The following is a 21204-nucleotide window of genomic DNA, read 5'->3' as shown; positions in this document are numbered from 1 at the left end:
TCTTTAGTTTGGAGGAAAATTTTTAAGTATGGACACCTTGTTAGAGATATGGTTCGTTCAAGCATTGATGATGAATGTGATACCTACTTGTGGTTTGACAATTGGCATCCAAATGGTGTTCTTATTTTTAGATATAGGGATTGAATCAAATATGATGCTGAATCTCAAAGTTTGGCCGAATATTTAGCATCTAGATCTGAAGCTGTAATTATTTTGGATCTTTTGAAAAATTTCTAGAATTTCTTTGGGATTATTTCTATAGGCTTTGAGATCTGCCCTATTTGGTCTTGCTGAAATATTTTCTTTTGCCCCCTTCTTTGTTGTTATGGGCTTGCTGAAATCTTTTCTTTTGCCCCCTTCTTCGTTGTTTTTACTTATACATAGCACCCTCTGCGGTTCTGCTTACCTTTCTCTGCAGATCACTCAAATGGTGGCCTCCATTACGACTCAAAAGATAATCCTCTTGTCTCTCTTTTCTTTGTAATTGTGTTTTTCCTAGCTTTGGCAATTGCAGACGAATTCAAGATTGACGCAAGCGCGTGTGCGAGAAAGAGAGAGAGAGAGAGAGAGAGAGAGAGACTCAAATAAACTTGGACCGAGTCTGGTCATTTAACATACTGGGCGAGTCTACATGACTCTTGACCATGTTTTGCTTTTTCTTTTACTCTGGTCGGGTGACTCACCCAAGTCAAAACTTGAATCAACTATGGCCCAAGGAAAGAAATGTACAAGAAAAGAGGGCGGATGAAGCCAGCAAAACATGAGAAGAAGAAAACCTAGAGGCATCATTTGCCAAAAGTAAAAAAAGATATAAAAGTAAAAAAACTAGGTAGTGAAACTACATCATCAAAAATAGACCTCGTAGCCCTATCAAGAGAGTATTAAGAGTCATGATCATAGGTAGGCAAGCAGAAGATATAACATAGGGTTTTGATCCGAAAACTCCAAGCCAAGAGCACCACATCTCGAATTGCTTCAGCTTCCACAGAAGACGCATAAAATCCAAAACTGACCTTTATATTGGTAGCAATGAACGATCCAGTGCCATCCTTAAAGAGAACAACCATCCCACCTTTGTGTGTGGCACCAGTCCATGCACCATCAGTATAAGCAAAGATACAATTTGGGGGAAACGCACTCGAGGCGGAGAAAACTCTGGATGATAAGCTGCCTGAAGCTGAAGACATGCAATACCAATATAACTCTCTTCAACAAATACATAGAAAGAAGAAACAGTAGATGAGGGGGTGTGTTTAGGCAATTTGGTCCTAAAAAAATGGTTGGGTGAGTATTAATGTTTAAAACTAACGGCAATTATTTTGATGGACTAATTTACTTACTTTCAATAGATGAGGGGAGGGGGGTGTTTGAAAGATTTTAAAGTTGAGAGGGGTATACATAAAAACAGGTCATAGTTGAGGGGGTGTCCCTATATTTTTCTCCTTTTTTAATGAAAAAAAAGATGCATTAAAACTAAAAAGAGAGGGAAACGTCACCATCGATGTCTACATTCTTTTTAGTACACCTATCAGTAATGGCCAACTAATGAGCTGATTGGATATAGGATCTATCTTTTATGTCAATATGTAAAGATTACACAAAGACAATGGTTTGTGAATACGTTTACCTTCTCAAAGACAAACTCCCAACTCCAAACGAATGCTGTGAGATCTTCAACAGGACGAATCAAACACTCGAATCCATCGCTAATGACCAAACCGATGTTTTCTGACGATTTCCTTCGCGTCTCTGCTCTCGAATCACATCGGAATGGTAGAAGACGACTTCTCCTCGATTTCCTTCTTCACTAGGGCTCCAGAGATGCATTTTCGATCCTTTAACGAGAATATATATACAATTCCAAAAGATACCCTTCGGACCAATGAGAAAGAAGTAAGAAAACGCAAATCCTTATTGCCAACAATGACAACACTGCCAAGAGCACCAACATTCTCCATTCAGTAATTTCCAAATAAAAGTTTAGAAATTTTGGATGAAGTTCGGATTTCTATAAAACTGCGCCAAACAACACTACTATTAGTATTAGGAGGTGTAACAGTACCCGGGGTTGATCACAAAATTTGAGCCGCTACATTAGTGGTAAGCTCTCCTTTGTGAGAATAACATATCAAAAAATCATCATGCGCGGTATTAGACAGTGGAATTTTAGAGATGATCTCAACTATATTGTTAGGAAATATAGAATGAAGCAGTGACATATTCCAAGTCCTATTAACAATAAGATTAGAGATTGAATGAAAAGGAGGGATTGAGTTTAATATTGTTCCCAAATAAATAGGACTCCAATGGGGGATCCATGGTTCCTCCCATAAATTTATAGACGGCCCGGTTCCAATTTTCCATCAAACCATGCTTCTGAGTGATGGAATGGTACGAGCAATACTATTCCATGCCCAAGAATCTCTTGTAGGTTTGAAATGAAGATTGAGAAGACTAGTTGTAGGAAAGTATTTTGCTTTAATCATTTCCCCCCCAAAGAGATTGATTCTTTGTCAAGAATCTCCACCCAAGTCTTATTAAAAGGAAATTGTTGTGGATGAAACTTAATCGGAAATTCAATCCTTCTTTATGCTTCGGTTTGCACACTTGGGACCAGGGAATGAGGGAAATCTTTTTGCACTCTAAATCTCACCTCTCTAGAAGCAAGCATTGATAGAATCCAACTTTGAGCAGATTGTCTGAGGAATTTGGAAGTATGACACTAGGAATGTTGGTATAGAACCAAGGACAGATTTGATGAGAGTTGGTTGTCCTTCTTGAGAGAGAAGAGATGCCTTCCATCCAATTAGTTTATTTTGAATTCTGTGGACAATATGTAAGAAAGAAGTTGGTCTTGGTCTACTAATAAACAAAGTGGCACCTAGATAGGTAGGAGTTGAAGATATTTCTTTCATACCTAGAATATGACATATTTGTTGTTTCAAAATTGATGGGGTATTTCGAATAAAGTAGAACTCACTTTTATTTGTGTTTATACACAAACCTGTTAGATCCTCAAAGAGTTGGAGGATTGCTTGGATGGTATTGATGTCTTCTACATTAGCATGACAGATGATGAATGTGTCATCTGCAAAGAGAAGGTGAGTAATCTCAAGAGCGGATCTCGCAATTTTGACTCGGAGAGATTTAACTCATTATATTCCTCTAGAAGACATGATAGTCTTCCATGGCCGATATAAATAAATATGGGCTGAGGGGGCAGCCTTGGCGTATCCCCCTAGAGGGTTCAAAAAAATTGAAGTCTCCATCTCTAAGTTTAATAGATTAGTGTTAGAAAAGATTAAGTAACTAATCATATTTTCTATATTTTTTATCAATTCGGATCTGATATGGTTCGATATGTCTCAGTATTGGCGGCAATTGATACTAATACCGATACCGTGCATTAAAACCCTATCCCCAACTACATAATCCATGTTTACCAAAAAAAAACCACATAATCCCTACATTAGGCACAATAACCTGAGGATCTGGCTCCTGTGCATCCGGGCATCCAGGCTACATGTGCAGCGCTAGACTCAAGGCGGCTCGCTTTGACCACCTTACCCCTACCCAAGCACCTTGCCCGGGCAGGGGTAAGGTGGTCAAAGCGCGCCGCTTTGAGCCTGGCGCTGCACATGCAGCCTGGCTGCCCGGATGCATAGGATCTTTGTCGATAACCTGACAGCCTTTTTTTTTTCTAGAAATTATTATCTAATATCAAAATTTATTCACAAATATGTAAAGGGATTTTTTTTTTGTTGACCCCCTTCACGGTGTCAATAATTTTCTATCTTACTTTTTTGCCCTTTATTTATGATACATTTTTTTTCCCAATAAGGTTAAGTCTTGTCATTTCACTTGTGTATTCTAAAATGAGTAAAGACAATGATAGTTTTTGATGATGACATAATGAAAAATCACTTTCAAATTATTTTAAAAATCATCTTTTACCCTTTTACCTCAATTGAGAATAAAACAAGAGGCAATCAAAAGAAGATTACAAGTTCTAAATACATTTATAGAGGTGTAATTTAGATCGTACCAAATTCTCGTGATCAGCTGTTGATGATTTCAATCAAGATCAGTGATCAACTGTACGATCTCAATTTTGTAAGCCATGAAATAGAGTGACTATGATCAGAATGGTTATGTACAAGAAAATTAATAATTAAAAAAAAAAAGATTCTCTCTTAGGAAAGAGTATTTTAGACATTTGAAAATGGGGGCGTCAGTTATTGATTTACCTTCAATAATGGAAGAGTGCAAACATAACGTCAAATCAATTTGGATGAACAGATTCTCTCTACAGCCGGTGTAGTGTGGCAAAAAACTTTCTTGTTTGTAATATCTACTGCATTTTTTATGATATGGGCAAATATGCAGGGAAAATAGATTTTTTTCCCTTGTGGATGACTAAATTGACCATTCTAAACATTGGATTTTTGCCATGGGAGGCAAGACTTGATCTCTAGTCTTTGCAACCATAGGAGGACTTGGATCCTCTGTGGCATGGCCGCACACACGTTGTTGATTGGACAGCTTGCAGCCCAACACACGGGCAGTGTATGGCTGTGTGCCTGGGTGCTGAGGAAGTCTGATCTGCACCGAACATTCTGCTGCACCGCAGAGGAGCCCTATCCACGATAGGACTTATACATTACCAACTGAACTAGTTGGCACCTTTTCAGGATTAGAATCATATTTGGGTGGGGTGGTCATAAGTTAGGTAATTCCAAATTAAAAAGCCTTTATATTATTTATCAAGATTTGCTAGTCTTTACACTTGGGAATTAAATTAAACAAGTCCCACCACCAGAGAGGAGAGGAGAGGAGAGAGAGAGAGAGAGAGAGAGAGAGAGAGAGAGAGAGAGAGAGAGAGTGAGTTTTCTAATGTGATGGTGGTGGCAAAAGCATATCCCTGCGCCTCTTGCAAAAAAGGAACATCTGATCACGATCAGGGAGGTTATCTCTAATAAGAGGGATTTGCTTGAAATTATATATCCAAGCATGCAAGCAAGGTAAGGTATGTGGTTCAACCAACTTAACCTCTACTACATCTTCCATCCGCATATCCAATCCTTTCTCCACCAAAATATTTCTTGTCTCCAATAAGGCCCTGCTCTTCAATAGTTCTCAACATTTCCAAGCTCTCTTTAGTGGCTACAACATGTTCTTCACCTGAAGTACTAAAGAAATTCCTCAAAGTAGTAGCCTGTAAGTGAAATTAAGAAAAGAAAAAAGCACCAATATTAACAATTTGGATCCTCTATTGTCGAGCTGCCCGGTAGTACCATACTGTCAAGACACGGTGAGGCATGCTATGACCGCCTTACCCCCACCAGGGCAAGGCGCTCTTGTAGGGTAAGGAGGTCATTGCATGCCTCGCCGAGCAGCTCAGCAGTAGGGGATCTGGATCTCATCCCACTTGCAAACTAAATCATTAATTATTAGTATCATTAATTAGTTTTTAATTAAGATAAATAAATTTGGAATTGAAGAAGATGCATGGATGCATGCTTGGTTACTTACCTTATCATCGGCGAATTTCGCCCAAAATCGAGCAATGGCTTTCTCATAAGGATCAGTTGGAAGCAGGGGGTTCTCTGGCCATGTCTCTTCGATGTATTCAAGGATGACAAAAGACTCTGCTATTGGTTTTCCATCATGAACAAGAACAGGGATCTTCTTGTGAACTGGGTTGTACTGCAAAAGCAAATCACTCTTGTTTGAGAGATCTTCTTCTATGTATTCATATTCTATTCCCTTCAGTTTGAGAGCCCATATGACTTTGTAGGTATATGGGCTTAGCCAAGTTCCAAGCAGCTTAACTTCTGCCATGTTCCCATACACCCCCCCTCCCCCCTCCAAGGCTCCAAGCAATGTTTTATAGTGATGGATGAAGAGTTATCTTCTCGGACATGTACAAGCTTGAAACATGCATATAATTAATTATACGGATTAATGGAGTAGTCCCAGACGCTTGGGCAATAAACTTCCATTTTGAAAAATTTAATACTACATTAATTTTTTTTTAATGTATATATCAATAGTCTATTAATATGATACACTAATCTTCTAGGTTGTCCTCCACTTTCTTTTTAATTTATTTAATTGTTGACCAACTTAGCATCTCAGAATCATAGACAATTAATAAATAGGTAGTGTTTGGGTTGCAAGAAATTAAACGTGACAATTATTTGAAATGAGATGCATGACACAACACAATTAATGAAGAGTAATATAGATTTGGGAAATTTACGTCTACCATTCTTGTGTTTTTGAACAATTACGGCTATCACCCCTAAGATTTCATCTATTTCATAAACCTCCCCTGTATTTTGAAAGTTTCTTACAAACGTACACTTATCGTTAGATGAGAATAGTTAAGTGATGATGTCATTGCCAAAATATTAACTAAATGCCCATAATACCCCTAATGAATGTACTTTTCCATATTCACCTCCATTGTCGAACAGGTCTCTCTCTCTCTCTCTCTCTCTCTTCATCATCCAACTCCACTGCCTTAGTATAATGCTGAATTGCTGTCTCAAAATCTTTCTTCTTATATGCCGCCTTGCAAGCCTCCTTCTCCTTCTATGGATGTTGTTGCGTCGAGAAATCGCTCAACGGTCCTTCGAGTGCCGCAACCTGCAAAAGACCCTGGGTGGCTAAGGAGAACCGGTGTGGTTCCGGCCTAGGGCTCTCCGATGCCTAAGTTAGATCTCTCTAAGCAAACAGATGAGTGAATAGTAGAATTCAAGATGGGTTGATGGGGTAGAGTACCTTCCCTTTTATAGTAATGCGTGACGGTGTGGAGAGTCCCAGTTGATGTAGTGTGGCCTTCGTGGTGGATAGAGTCCCTGGGCATCAGGGCTCATCCTTGATTGGTTGTCTTCCCACGAGACATGGTGTCCTTGATAGATTTGGTATCCTTGATGGATAGACTGTAGATAGGTTCTGGGTGTTTGAGTCCGTTGTGGGTACGTTGATTGATAGGCGGTGGCCTAGAGTCCTGGAGATAGTGTACGTCCTGCAGTTGGAGGCGGGGTGCTCTGATCTTGTTCGCGGTGTTTCAGCGTGCGTCTGTCCACGTGCACAGGGTCCACGCAAAAAAGGGGAGCTCGCCTAAGGGGAACTCGCTCAAGGGGGGGAACTCGCCCAAGTGGGGGAACTCGCCCAAGGGGGAGTTCGCCCAGGTGGGGGTGTTCACCCTGCCTTGCGTGGTTTAGCCACGTGGCGGTCTCCGATTGGTCAGCTTTATTTGGGGTTCATCACATGTGCCTTCCTTTCCCTTGCCTCCTTCAGAAAGCACCAGTGGCTCAAGCTCCAGCTGTTTCGATGGCTCAGGCTCTGGTTGCTTCTCTGTCTCCGTCTCAGGCACCTCCATTTCTCCAGGCGAAGGAGACCTCATTTTAATGTTAAGTAAAACCGCCCCCAAAAATAGTATCATCCTCTGATCCTCCAAATACATGCTCATATTATTAGGATTCCTTTGCAAATCTTGAATCATCTTCACAAAATCGGGTTGTTGAAGATATCCCCTGGTCGTCCTCACACTTATGACCGCTCCAGCATCCAGCAATGGCTCGACTGTGGCAACAACACCTACCCATCTCCTCGCCCCCCTCATGCTCCATTCTACCTAAAACGATTGAGCACACCTCCTCTGGATTTTCCCTAATTACAAATTGTAGGAATAAAATAAGATGGGGGCAGAAAGTAAAAGACTAGAAATATAATAAACAAGCACTAAATACAAGACTTATCTGATTGGTATGGCAGATAGTATGGCGCTGCGTACACCAACACACGTCTTCTTGTATAACCCGAACAGTAAATAGTAGAATTGAGTTGCATCAAACGATGCTCTCCTTAAGGTTTTTAGATGCTCCAATTTTGCAATCCGGGTTGAACATGCATCTATACCTCCAAGATAAAACAACTCTCTAACCACATAGGTTGTAGTCCCAAATGTGATTACAAAGGGCATCCAAAGGCTATATTCACTAACTCATCAACGTTGACCAACTACGGTGGGAAAGAAAACATAAACTAAAATTGTTTCTAAAGATGTTTTCAAAAATAATTATTAGAGAATGAGCAAGACCTCCTCTCTTTATATAGGAGATGAAGAGACACCACTAAGGGATGTCTCTAAAAGATGTCTTTTCCCACAAGGCATGTTTGTTAGCCACTCAAACAAGTCTTCCAATAGGCCCCCATTGGCTATTTAGGTGTCTATTAAGAAAAGACTCAACCCTCTAACACACCCAACAAAAATGTATTTTGAATCTTTAATTTTTTTTAAAATTAAAAGTCCAATACGTTTGGATTTTCCCTAATTAATTGCTCTGCTCGACCCATTTTCCATGGTTGCAGAGAACAAATTCTCGATATCCGATTCAACGGTGGGCACTTCTTCCTGGGCTTGACCGATGAAACTCGCAAATTGGGGAGAACCTATGGCTTTTGCAGCTGCAATCGTCGATGCAGTCTCGTCTTGTAAGTTTTCAGTGCTCCTATTAGGAGGTAGTTTTCGTTTCCTCCCAATGTTGCCACTTCTAAGCTCTCTGCCCTGCTTGTTTAGAATAATAAGTTGTTGCACAAAAGCTGGGTTCTTGAGAGCCATTCACAGGAAAGCCATCATATGTTGGTGCTTCCTCTCTGTACCTTGCAATTGTTCCTCAATGGTAACGATTTGATCCCTGGAGACTGTTGTTGTTGTCTAGCTTCACAATTTCCAGCATGAGTAGGTTACGGTCCCTCTTTAATCTGTCTCTTTCTGCTTCTAGACCATACTTGCCCAATTCAAGACAAGCTCCTAGTGGGACGGGGAGATGGGTTGCGCCGGTAGAAGGGTGGGGGTGGAGAGATGGGTTGCCAACGATTACTCATATTCCCTCCGCCTTCATGTTCATCACCCTCGTCTGGATCACATCCACCGGATTCGATGCCACCGCAACCATAAATCCAACAATTAAGCTCGAAGTCACATGGCTACCAAGCTCATCCTTCTTCATCACACCATTCCTAATTAGAAAGGGCAAAATTGTCTTTTATAAATAAAAATAACATAGTTAGTACTCAAGGGTTGGGCCGGGTTAGGGTTGAGGCCTCGGGTAGAGCCCGGCCTAACCCGACCTTGTTGTCTTCTTCTTCCCAACCTAGCCAACCCATGGATCTCCCTTCCCCTCCCCCCCCCATGGTCAGTGACAACCAGGGTCAGCCAGCCCGACCCTTCGGGCGGGTCAAGGTAGAATTTTTCTGGTCCCAAGTTAGGGCCAGGCTGGGTCTAGGCCCAACTAAGGGGACTCAGGGTTGGGTTGGGTTTTTAAAAGGCAAGGCCCAACCCGACCCTTATAGCCCTATCTCTCAGGCGTACGTGCAGATGAACTGGACTCACTAAATTGACCATTTCAAACATTGGATTTGCCATGGAAAGCAAGACTTGAGATCAAGTCTTGGCAATAATGGGGCTTAGACATTTTTTTTTGATGAATAAGACTTAGACATTACCAACTAAAGTTGGCAAAAACTTTTTTGCATTTATCAAGATTTGCCACTCTTTACTCATTGGAAATTAAATTAAACAAGCACTCGAAAGTCTGCTTCACATTACAAAAGTCCATTTTATTATACTTGAAAGTTTTAAACAAACAAAATTCTAGTTAAGAATGAAGTGATAGTCAAAGCATGCACAAAGAGGGGGATCGGAGAGAGAAAGAGTTCTAATGTGATGGTGGTGATGCCAAAAGCTTCTCCCTAAGACTCTTGAAAAAGGAGAACATCTGATCAGGATCAGGCAGGTTGTCTCTAATAAGAGGGAGTTGCTTGAAATTATGAATCCAAGCATGCAAGCGAGGGAAGGTATGGGGTTCAATCAACTTAACCCCTGCTATGTCTTCCATCACTCCCAACCAGTGACCCAACACTCCCAAGACCAAGTCCACATATCCGATGCTTTCTCCACCCAAAAATTTCTTATCTCCAATAAGGCCCTGCTCTTCGATAATTCTCAATATTTCCAAGCTCTCTTTATTGGCTACAGCTTGTTCTTCACCTGAAGTAATAAAGAACTTCCACAAAGTAATAGCCTGTAAGTGAAATTAAGAAAAGAAAAAGGCACCAATTAACTAATATTAGATCTTCATCCCCCCTTGCAAACCAAACCATTTTAGAATGAAGATGATATATGCTAATTAATTGTTACAAATTACCTTGTCGTCGTAGAATTTCACCCAAAATCGAGCAATGGCTTTCTCATAAGGATCAGTTGGAAGCAGGGGGTTCTCAGGCCAAGTCTCTTCGATGTATTCAAGGATGACCAAAGACTCTGCTATTGGTTTTCCATCATGAACAAGCACAGGGATTTTCTTGTGAACCGGGTTGTACTGCAACAGTAACTCACTCTTGTTGGAGAGATCTTCTTCTATGTATTCATATTCTATTCCCTTCAGTTTGAGAGCCCATAAAACCCTGTAGCTATATCCACTTAGCGAAGTTCCCAACACCTTAACTTCTCCCATGTTTTTAAGAACTAATATTTGGATGTGTATGGATGATTTCCTATTCCCACCCCTCCTCCAAAAGAAATGTTTTATAGTGATTGAGATTCAGAGTTTTCTTCTTTGACAAGCTTGAAATATGTAATTAATTATTTTATGGATTGATGATGGATGGACTGCTCTTGCTTTGCTTGGGCAGCAAGCTTGAAATATGTAATTAATTATAGTTTTCTGTTTTTTAATTTTAATATAATAAGGTTAGTTGACCAAATCAGCATCTCGAAATCATCTTTGAAAAAGTTGAAAAATGTAGAATGTGGGTCGCTTGGAGGTGGGCTTAGATCAGTCCGAAGGGATTGTTGGAACTTTGGAAACTAAAATTTAATTGGTCGTATGCCCAACCCACCCAGCCCATCCAAACCCAACCAAAGGAAAATACTTCAAGCTAGATATGGGCTTGAATTTTCTTTGGGTTGAGCTCAAGTTTGGTTGGGCCAGGATTGTATTCACACAAGTTTGTGCCTGCATGACACGCCTTCAGGTTAAGAGGTGGCAATTTCTAACATCACCTGGCAACCCGACATGATATTAGTTGGGCTAAGGTTTGCCTTCCAAAAAATGAGAGTGGATTGGTACTCCGGAGAGTAAAGGAAGGGAACATTGCAGGAACCATAAAAAAAAAATCTGAAAATTTGTGTCTAGGCTAAAAAACAGTATTCAAACTAAGTGGGCATATTCAAGATACTTGAAATCGGATTCAATTTAGACGGTTACTTGTCCAACTGATGCATCTTTAGTTTGAAGGAAAATTTTGAAGTATAGACACCTTGTTAGAGACATCATTCGTTCAAGCCTTGATGATGAATGTGATACCTACTTGTGGCTTGACAATTGTGATCCAAATGGTGTTCTTATTTCTAGATGTAGGGATTGAATCAAATATTATTTCTAGATCGACTGTGACCCAAATGGTGTTCTTATGTCATCAGTCTTTTCTTTTGCCTCCTTCTTTGTTGTTTTTACTTATACATAGCACCCCTCCACGGTTCTGCTTACCTTTCTCTACAGATCATGTTGGGTTTTGGGCTCAATTATTATGACTAGATTTATTGGGTCCATATTAATTTACTTAAAGGGGATTTAATCCAGACCGTCCATTGTGGGGATGGATTAGGTCGGGTTTATTTATAGTAATCCTGAGTCCTGCCGTTGCCCATTGTATTCTTGTAACTTGACTCACGAAAGTTACAAAGGAAAAAATACTTGGGAGGAGATAGCAAAAGGCTTAGGACAAAGGAAGAACCCAAGAGGGTAGCTCAGTTGGTTAAAGCTTCAAGGATCTACATAAAATGAGAGAAAAAGTATGTAAATCAGTCTCATTTCATTCATTATTCCATTGATTGTATCCTAGTACATGTGAAGTGAAGATCCTGTTAATGGGTTGATTAGTTAACTTAACAAGTAGCATCAGAGTTAGACCTTCGCATGCTAGAATCGATGTATTTTTGTATTGGTTGAATCATTGATAATAGTTTGATTCGGATTCGTCACCAATGTTTGATTTGTCTCCGTTGAGTTATTTTGGATGCAATGATGCAAGCCTAATAATGAAAATTTGCTCAATTCAAAAAAAATAATTTGTAAAAAGCATACTAGCATGACGTGTTGCGTCAGAGGGAGCACATGCATTGGGTACCTTTTCCCTTCTAAACCTGATTTTCCTCTCAGAGTCTCGGAACTTTAAAGGTTTTCAAAATAAACAAAAAATAGGATTTGGGCCGATGCTGCTGCGAACCAGAAGTATTAAAAATAAAATATATAAGAAATATGGAAGAAGGTTCGGCCGGTCGGTGGGATTTTCTGGCTAGTAATTGGTCTTCGGTGATGGCAAGGCCTGGGGAGAACAAGGTAATCGTCGGTTACCGCAGTATTTTAAAAAAAAAAAAAAAAAACCAGAAGCGGTTTTGGGTTCTTGGCCGACAGGAAGAGGGATTATTCCGGCTATTGATTGGTTGGATTTGGGTTCTTGAAGGCGGCCGGGTTGAGTATGAATATGAACCAGTATAAACATCATGCTGATTCCCCCCTCTCTCTGCTCTTCCTCCTCCTTTATCAAATTTGGATTTTTTTGTGTATTCTGATGGCGATTGGAAGCCTAACTCATAGTGTGGTGGCATGGGTGTCTCTATCCACGGGGTTCGTCGGGAGTTTGTGGTTGCTATGTGTAGATCAGGCCGCGGTTTTTCTGTTTCGTCAATGGAGGCTGAAGCTCTCAGGGATGGATTGCTGTTGGCTAGGAGTCTGTCAGTACAACACCTTTATTGCTTTTTCGATTCTCTAGGCCTTTTGTTGTGCCTTAATAATTTTGCTAAGGCCCCTGATTGGGCAACTGATGTATTAGTTCAGGATATTTTTTCATTGTATATGAGTTCGTTAGTGTAAGTTTTAGCTTTGTACCCCATTCAAGTAACGGTGAAGTTCACATTCTAGCTAGGGGGCTTCTTTGGTTGGTTTGTCTAAGCTCTGGTGGATTGAACCACCTCTCTTTCTTGTAAATCTTGCCATCTTAAGTCGCAGGAAAAGCTATTTTAGATTTTTCAAAAAATCACTCGGTAGAGGCGTTTCTCCACCTTCTTTGGTAGAAAAGAAAAAGAAAAAAGGATAGTAGTACCACATATAAAACATACATTTGAAACAGTATAGAGATTTGAATCTAAGGATTATGCTATAACAAATTCGTTTCATCAGTTGTTGAGGATTTCAGTCAAGACAGTGATTCAACTGTACGTTCCCAATGCTTGAAGCCATGACATAGAGTGATTGTGATCAGAATGGTCAATGTCCAAGAAAATTATTAATAATAATAATAAAAAAATTGGGACTTATATGTATTGGATAATTTGATCAAGTTAGACTATCTTAATTTGGATTGCCCAGTTGATCCATTCCTAATGCTTGAAACCATAGAAAGCTATGGATCTACGGGTACAGTGGGCTATCCAGATCAAGTGCCATGGAATTGGATAGGCAGGATAGGCCAAAAACCCATTCCATGGCTTAATAATAAAAGGATATGTTTCCTTCGCCCACAGTAGAGAGAGAACCTCTTAATCTATTGGATCTGATCCTTTGATTGGACTAAAAAAAGGTATTTTAGACATTCAAAACTATGCTTGAGTTAATGTCAAATCAGCTCTTCATGAGGTGCAGTGTGACTGAAAACTTTCTTCTTTGTAGCATTGGCATTTTGCCATGGAAGGTAAGACTCGATCTCAAGCCTTGGCTAGGACTTAGACATTACCAACTGATCTACTTGACTCCTTTTCGGAATTAGAATCATATTTGGGTGGCCATAACTTAGGCAATTCTTAATTGTAAACTTCGAGAATTAGAATCTTCTACCAAAAAAATAAACTTCGAGAATTAGAATCCGAATCAAACAAAGCGTAAAGTCAACAAGCACTTGTTGTAAGATTTTCTAAGTTATTGAGGATTTGAAACAGTATAGAGGTTTGAATCTAAGGATTATGATATAACAAATTCGCTCCATCAGTTGTTGAGGATTTCAGTGAAGACAATGATTCAACTGTACGTTCCCAATGCTTGAAGCCATGACATAGAGTGATTGTGATCAGAATGGTCCATGTCCAAGAAAATTATTAATAATAATAATAAAAAAATGGGAAAAATTTCTCTGTCCGGGAGTGTGGCCTATGCCAGCACTCCCAAGAGCGTATCTCTCTTCTCCACATGTGAAAAGACACCTCTGCCCCCTTGTTTTAAGGAGGAGAGAGATAGACACATGGGAGTGCTGGTGTAGGCCACACTCCCGTACAGTAAACTGCTTCCCTAAAAAAATTGGGACTTATATGTATTGGATAATTTGATCAAGGTAGACTATCTTAATCTAGATTGCCTAGTTGATCCATTTCTAGTGCTTGAAACCATAGAAAGCTATAGATTTGCGGGTATAGTGGGCTATCCAGACCAAGTGCCATGGAATTGGATAGGCTGGATAGGCCAAAAACCCATTCCATGGCTTAATAATAAAAGGATATGTTTCCTTCGCCCACGTTGCAGAGAGAACCTCTTAATCCATGGGATCTGATCCTTTGATTGGACTAAGAAAGAGTATTTTAGATATTCAACAATATGCTTGAGTTTATGTCAAATCATCTCTTCATGAGGTGTAGTGTGACCTTAGTTAGTAAATACGCGTACTCGAATTTTTAAACATATAATACTCCCGTTCCCGTATTTTTTCGTATTTTTATAAAAAAATGCATTTTTTAATCGATTGAGTATTATACTCATATAATATGCATATTATACGTATTTTTTTTATAAAAAAAATACCCAAAATATTAGAATTTAGGGAAACGATTTCACTTTTCCTTTCGTCCCTTTCGATTTGCGTTGAACATCCAACCGTAACAGGCAACACTGTTGCCGCAACAGTAGCCGCCCTCCATCTCCAATCATCCTCCCCATCTCCGTTCAACAAAGCGGCACTTAAGTCTTGTACTCTTCTCTTGTTTCTCTGGTCTTTGAACTTTGATGGTGGTAGTGAAGCAAATGAATCTGGTGTGATATTGACGAGAACGGTTCAATCTCTATTCTATTTTATTCTTGTTTTTCTGTCTCTTGTAGCTAATGTGTACAGTGGAGATCCATATCTGGAACTCTCCCTCTTGTCATGTGTTGGTTAATTAGTGGGAGCTCATCCCCCTTCACAAGAACACATCTGGTTAAAAATATATGGTTATCTCATTGTAGATAAAAAGAAATGTAATGTTGGAAGAATGATTTAATGATAAGGTAATCAACTTGCTCATCTCATTTTCAGACAATTTACATTCATTTCTTGTAAATTATTGATATTTTGGTATGTTAAATGATAATCTTACAGATGTTATATAGCATATTATATTATTGTGTTTATTTTAGTTCATAAAATCATGATATTATTTTGTTTATTAGGTGATGAATGCATATTATATAATGAATATATGTCCCTTTTTTTAAAAATATTATTGCCGTCTATGTCGTATTATATCCGTATTAAACGCGTATCATATTATTACCGTATGCGTTTTATGAAGCCGGATTTTTGAAAAATATTATTACCGTCTAGTCCGTTTAATTGCCGTACGTATCCGTTCCCGTTCAATTGTCGTTCCCGAACTTAATAACTAAGAGCGTGATTGAAAACTTTCTTCTTTGGAACATTGGAATTTTGCCAATGAAGGTAAGACTCGATCTCAAGCCTTGGCAACAATAGGACTGAGACATTACCAACTGATCTACTTGACACCTTTTCGGAATTAGAATCATATTTGGGTGGCCATAACTTAGGCAATTCTTAATTGTAAACTTCTAGAATTAGAATCTTCTAATAAATAAAAAACACCTTTTGAGGATTAGAATCCGAATCAAACAAAGCCTAAAGTCAGCAAGCACGTATATCATTTAGCAAGATTTGTCACTCTTTACTCTTCGGAATTAAATTAAGGATCCAGATTCGTAAAAAAAAAAGGGTAATTTACACATATCATCCCTGAAGTTTTACGAAAAGATGATTTTATCCTTTAGTTTTGGAAAATTCTGCGTACCCCCCTGAGGTTTACAAACGGTAACAAATAAACCCATTCCATCAGTTTATAACTAACACTGTTAAAATCAAAATGTAAAGTGACAAAAATACCCCTTCAAGAAAAAAAAAAAAAAAAAACCTGCATCTCATCTTCCCCAAATCGATTTTATCGACTTGGGGAAGATGAGTTGCAAGTATCTTTGTAGGGAACACCATGGAACTGATCCTAAGTCACTCTCCTTCCTTTCCCTCTTCCATTTGTTTTAGGTTTTAACCCATTTGTATCTGTGTTTCTAGCTTTTGCTTTTAAGTTTACGATCAGCTTTGTTTTTGTTCAGAATCTAGGGTTTGTTAATGGGAAAATATCATCCCCCTACCCTATAAGTATCCATAATATCAATCTAATCCCTAAGTTTTGAATAATGACAATGCCGTCCCCTAATTTCCCAAGATTCTATACCCTAACTGTTAAAAAACACCATTAAATGATGATGTGGCATGTACAAAATTTCTAAAACCCCAAAACACCCTTAACCCAACACAACCCAACCCTAACCTAACCTAACCTAACATTCTCTCTCCTCTGTCACTCCTCCCCATCCCTCGTTTCTCTGTCTTTCTTCCCCCCTGATATTCTCTCTTTGTTCTAAAATGAATAGAATTTGAGTGCTTCCAATTCAAAGAATATTTGTAGGGATTACTTAGAAGTAATAATATGTGTCATTAGAGTTGCAACAGAGAACTTAAAATCCAGTCAAGGAGCGGTAGAGAGACGAACTGAGAAGGGAGAAAAGATAAAGCTTTGGGTCGCTTCAGTTGCAGTGATGCTGAAACTCCAGAGTTAAAAATTGGAGTCAAAAGCGCAAAGGAATCACGAATCCACTAAAATTATTTTTGGAAATTTCCTCTCTTTCCTTCCAGTTCCACCCAATAGAAACCTGATCCTACTTTAATCGTGTGTATATTGTGTATTGTCCCCACACTTTCATTGTCGTTAAACCAATAACTACACTTTCCTTTCTTCCAAGTTTCAATCACCACACAGCAGAGAAACGGAGAGAGGAAATTTCTCTGGTTTTTTTGTTTTCTCTTAATCGTCTCCAACTGTGGCAGAATTTTAGTTAGAAGAATAATAATAACGAGGAAGATTGAATGGAGCAGCTTTAGAGGATTCAGAGCGTTGATTCATCTATTGGTGCCGTTGTGGTTGCAATTCATTGCGGAAGAGAGAGAAGAGTTGCTGTGAATCGATTTGGGAAGGTCTGGTGAGAGAGGAGAGGGGAGGTGAGGGTGCGCCTGCAGTGAGAGAGGGAGGCGTGAGAAAAGATACCGTCGCCGGCCGTCGCCTGGAATACCGAGGGTTATAAAGATGAGTTGAAAGAGAGAAGCCAGAGGGGAGGCTTGAGAGAGTACTGAGTTGGTTCCCCTTCTTCTTTTTATCTCTTGCACCAAACCAATCTACGGCTTGAGGTGTCGCCGGAAAAGAAGAGTTGCAGGTGTGACGGTGGTGGTGTTCACCAGAGAAGAAAGAAAGAGAAACGAGGGATGGGGAGGAGTGAGAGAGGAGAGAGAATGTTAGGTTAGGTTAGGTTAGGTTAGGGTTGGGTTAAGGGTATTTTGGGGTTTTAGAAATTTTGTACATGCCAAATCATCACTTAATGGGGTTTTTTAATGGTTAGGATACGATTGATAGAATCTTGGAAAAATAGGGGAGGGCATTATCATTATTCAAAACTTGGAGATTGGATTCATATTATGGATACTTAAAGGGGAGAGGGATGATATTTTCCCTTTGTTAAGTGTTGCCGTCTTCAAAACTGCAGTTTAAGTTCAAAGAGTAATAATTACTGGGATTTTATGGTGCTTTGATTAGGTTAAAAAATTCCGGATTCATGAGATGGGTTGTCATTCATGCAAGGTCACTAGAACTACGAACGATGGGGGTGGATTTGATCCTGTATCGAGTTCAAATGCGAAACTTCCCGAAGTTGAGTTGTGGGCTGTCTTCGATGTCCCCCTGATCAGGTCGATTCAACCTGAAAAAATCTGACCCACACCTTCTCGGGTCTCTTCTGTGCTTCGATTAACTTCTTGGAATCAGCTACTGCTTATGCTTCTCCACATTGGAGCTTTCAACCATTCTCGGGTACCCTTAGAGATGGTGCTCTGCCACGGGAGGTTATTTTTACTAAGAACCTAACTCTTTGGTGGAAGTTGCTCCCTTGTCGAGACAAAGCTGGGCTTGCAGTTCTAATGGACAGATCTTCTATCTATAGCCTGCAACTCATCTTCTCCAATCGATTTGGGGAAGATGAGTTACCCGAGTTGCTCCCTTGACGTTGCAGGTTTTTTTTTTCTTGAAGGGGGCATTTTTGTCACTTTACCTTTTGATTTTAACAGTATTAGTCATAAACTGATGGAATGGGTTTATTTGTTATCGTTTGTAAACCTCAGGGGGGTACGTAGAATTTTCAAAAACTGGGGGGTAAAATCATCCTTTCGTCCAACCTCAGGGGTGGTATGTGTAAATTACCCAAAAAAAAAAACAAAATTAAGGATCTAGATCTTCTACGGTGCACTGCCTGTAGCGGTCAGAGCGGCGCAGACACAGGGCGCAACGCAATGACCATCTTACCCCCGTTCGGGCAAGGCGCTCAAATAGGGGTAAGGCGGTCATTGTGCTGTGCACTGTGTCTGCACCGCTTAGGCTGCTATGGGCAGCGCACCGTAGAGGATCTGAATTGTTAAATTAAACAAGCACTCCAAAGTCTGAATCACATTACTAAAGTCCATTGTATTATACTTCAAAGTTTTAAACGAGAGAGAGAGAGAGAGAGATCTAATGTGATGGTGGTGATGCCAAAAGCATCTCTCTGCGACTCTTGAAAAAGGAGAACATTTGATCACGATCAGGAAGGTTATCTCTAATAAGAGGGACTTGCTTGAAATTATGAATCCAAGAACGCAAGCGAGGGAAGGTATGGGGTTCAATCAACTTAACCCCTACTACATCTTCCATCACTCCCAACCAGTGACCCAACCCTCCAAAAGCCAAGTCCACATATCCGATGCTTTCTCCACCAAAAAATTTCTTGTCTCCAGTAAGACCATGCTCTTCGATAGTTCTCAACATTTCCAAGCTCTCTTTAGTGGCCACAGCTTGTTCTTCACCTGAAGTACTAAAGAACTTCCACAAACTACTACCCTGCAAACCAATACATTAATTAGTTTTTAATTAAGATAAATAAATTTGGAATTGAAGAAGATGCATAGATGCTTGCTTGGTTACTTACCATATCGTAGTAGAATTTCGCCCAAAATCGAGCAATGGCTTTCTCATAAGGATCAGTTGGAAGCAGGGGGTTCTCCGGCCACATCTCGTCGATGTATTCAAGGATGATCAAAGACTCTGCTATTGGTTTTCCATCATGAACAAGCACAGGGATTTTTTTGTGAACTGGGTTGTACTGCAACAGTAACTCACTCTTGTTGGAGAGATCTTCTTCTATGTATTCATATTCTATTCCCTTCAGTTTGAGAGCCCATAAAACCCTGTAGCTATATCCACTTAGCGAAGTTCCCAACACCTTAACTTCTCCCATGTTTTTAAGAACTAATATTTGGATGTGTATGGATGATTTCCTATTCCCACCCCTCCTCCAAAAGAAATGTTTTATAGTGATTGAGATTCAGAGTTTTCTTCTTTGACAAGCTTGAAATATGTAATTATTTATTTTATGGATTGATGATGAATGGACTGCTCTTGCTTTGCTTGGGCAGCAAGCTTGAAATATGTAATTAATTATAGTTTTCTTTTTTAATTTTAATATAATAAGGTTAGTTGATCAAATCAGCATCTCGAAATCATCTTTGAAAAGTTGAAAAATGTAGAATGTGGTTCGCTTGGAGGTGGGCTTAGATCAGGCCGAAGGGATTGTTGGAACTTTAGAAACTAAAATTTAATTGGTCGTATGCCCAACCCACCCAGCCCATCCAAACCCAACCAAAGGAAAACACTTCAAGCAGGAGATGGGCTTGAATTTTCTCGCGTTAAGCTCAAGTTTGGTTGGGCCAGGATATTATTCACACATGTTTGTGCCTCCTTCAAGTTAAGAGGTGGCAATTTCTAACATGACCTGGCAACCTGGCATGATTTCAGTTGGGCTAAGGTTTGCCTTCCGAAAAATGAGAGTGGATTGGTACTCTAGAGAGTAAAGGAAGTGAACATTGCCGGAACCATGAAATAAATCTGCAAATTTGTGTCTAGGCGAAAAAGTATTTAAACTGAGTGGGTATGTTCAAGATACTTGAAATCGGATTCAATTTAGACTATTATTTGTGTTGATCCCAGGTTGACACTGAGAGGGGGAGTGAATCAGTGTTCATAAAAAATAATTCCTAAATTTCAATTGTTGCGTGTGGAAACCTCCGATGCTTGGTTCGCCCACGGATGAGCCTGTAAAGACCAAGTGATGAGCACAAGAGAGCCGGTGTGGTTCCAGCCTAGGACTCTCCGATGCTAAAGTTAGATCACCAGTGCAACAACGTAACAGCTAATAAAAGTGAGATGAGCAATAGAGCTCCATACCTTAGTATTTATAGAGGGAGATGAGGCGGTTAGAGGAGTCCTAGTATGGTAAGAGTCTTTGTTTGGTAAGGCTCCGTGGAGTGGAGAGTTTCTTTCGGGGTCGGACTCTTGTTAAGGTAAGAATCCTAATGGGAGTGTGATTCGGTATCGTGATGAGATCGTGACTCGATTCTTATCCTGTGATTCTCGGGTGGTGCTGACGTGGCACCATGATCTCCGGTGGGGCGTTATGGTAGCCTTCGTGGAGAGCTCGGCCTCGGCCTGTATGACTTGAGGGTTATCATTAGTTGTGTGAGCTTGGCCGCGCTATGGTGCTCCAATCGAGGCCGACCTGCATAGGCTCGGACCATGGGGTCGGCGGGCGTGCAGCTCAGTCGTGATGGGGATCTTTGGGTAAGTACTGATCTGTCGTGCCGTGCGGCCAGAGATCGGCAGAAGAGCTCGGCCTCGTCGGACCCGTACGAGTTCGGCTTAGCGTTCGGTTGACTTGGATGTGCCTGACAAGCTCGGCCAAG

General features: G+C 40.1%; 3 protein-coding genes across 3 annotated transcripts; all 3 read right to left on the bottom strand.

The window, feature by feature from the left end:
• Positions 1 to 550: 550 nt before the first annotated feature.
• LOC122646767 (glutathione transferase GST 23-like) lies at positions 551 to 19703 on the bottom strand. The gene is made up of 3 exons (XM_043840365.1): positions 19395 to 19703; positions 18920 to 19306; positions 551 to 579 (listed from the first exon to the last, which is right to left on the bottom strand). The coding sequence occupies exons 1-2, from the start codon at positions 19701 to 19703 to the stop codon at positions 18941 to 18943; spliced, it is 675 nt and encodes a 224-aa protein (XP_043696300.1). The 3' UTR covers positions 551 to 579; positions 18920 to 18940.
• LOC122646165 (probable glutathione S-transferase) lies at positions 882 to 5841 on the bottom strand. Its single transcript, XM_043839658.1, has 3 exons — positions 5517 to 5841; positions 5059 to 5202; positions 882 to 1177 (listed from the first exon to the last, which is right to left on the bottom strand). Exons 1-3 carry the CDS (start codon positions 5839 to 5841, stop codon positions 882 to 884), a joined length of 765 nt encoding a protein of 254 aa, XP_043695593.1.
• LOC122646163 (probable glutathione S-transferase) lies at positions 9732 to 10529 on the bottom strand. Its single transcript, XM_043839656.1, has 2 exons — positions 10221 to 10529; positions 9732 to 10097 (listed from the first exon to the last, which is right to left on the bottom strand). The coding sequence occupies exons 1-2, from the start codon at positions 10527 to 10529 to the stop codon at positions 9732 to 9734; spliced, it is 675 nt and encodes a 224-aa protein (XP_043695591.1).
• Positions 19704 to 21204: the final 1501 nt, after the last annotated feature.

Source organism: Telopea speciosissima, chromosome 11 (assembly GCF_018873765.1).
Source record: "Telopea speciosissima isolate NSW1024214 ecotype Mountain lineage chromosome 11, Tspe_v1, whole genome shotgun sequence".
NCBI lineage: Eukaryota > Viridiplantae > Streptophyta > Magnoliopsida > Proteales > Proteaceae > Telopea > Telopea speciosissima.
This window is presented reverse-complemented; position numbering and strand designations above follow the sequence as displayed.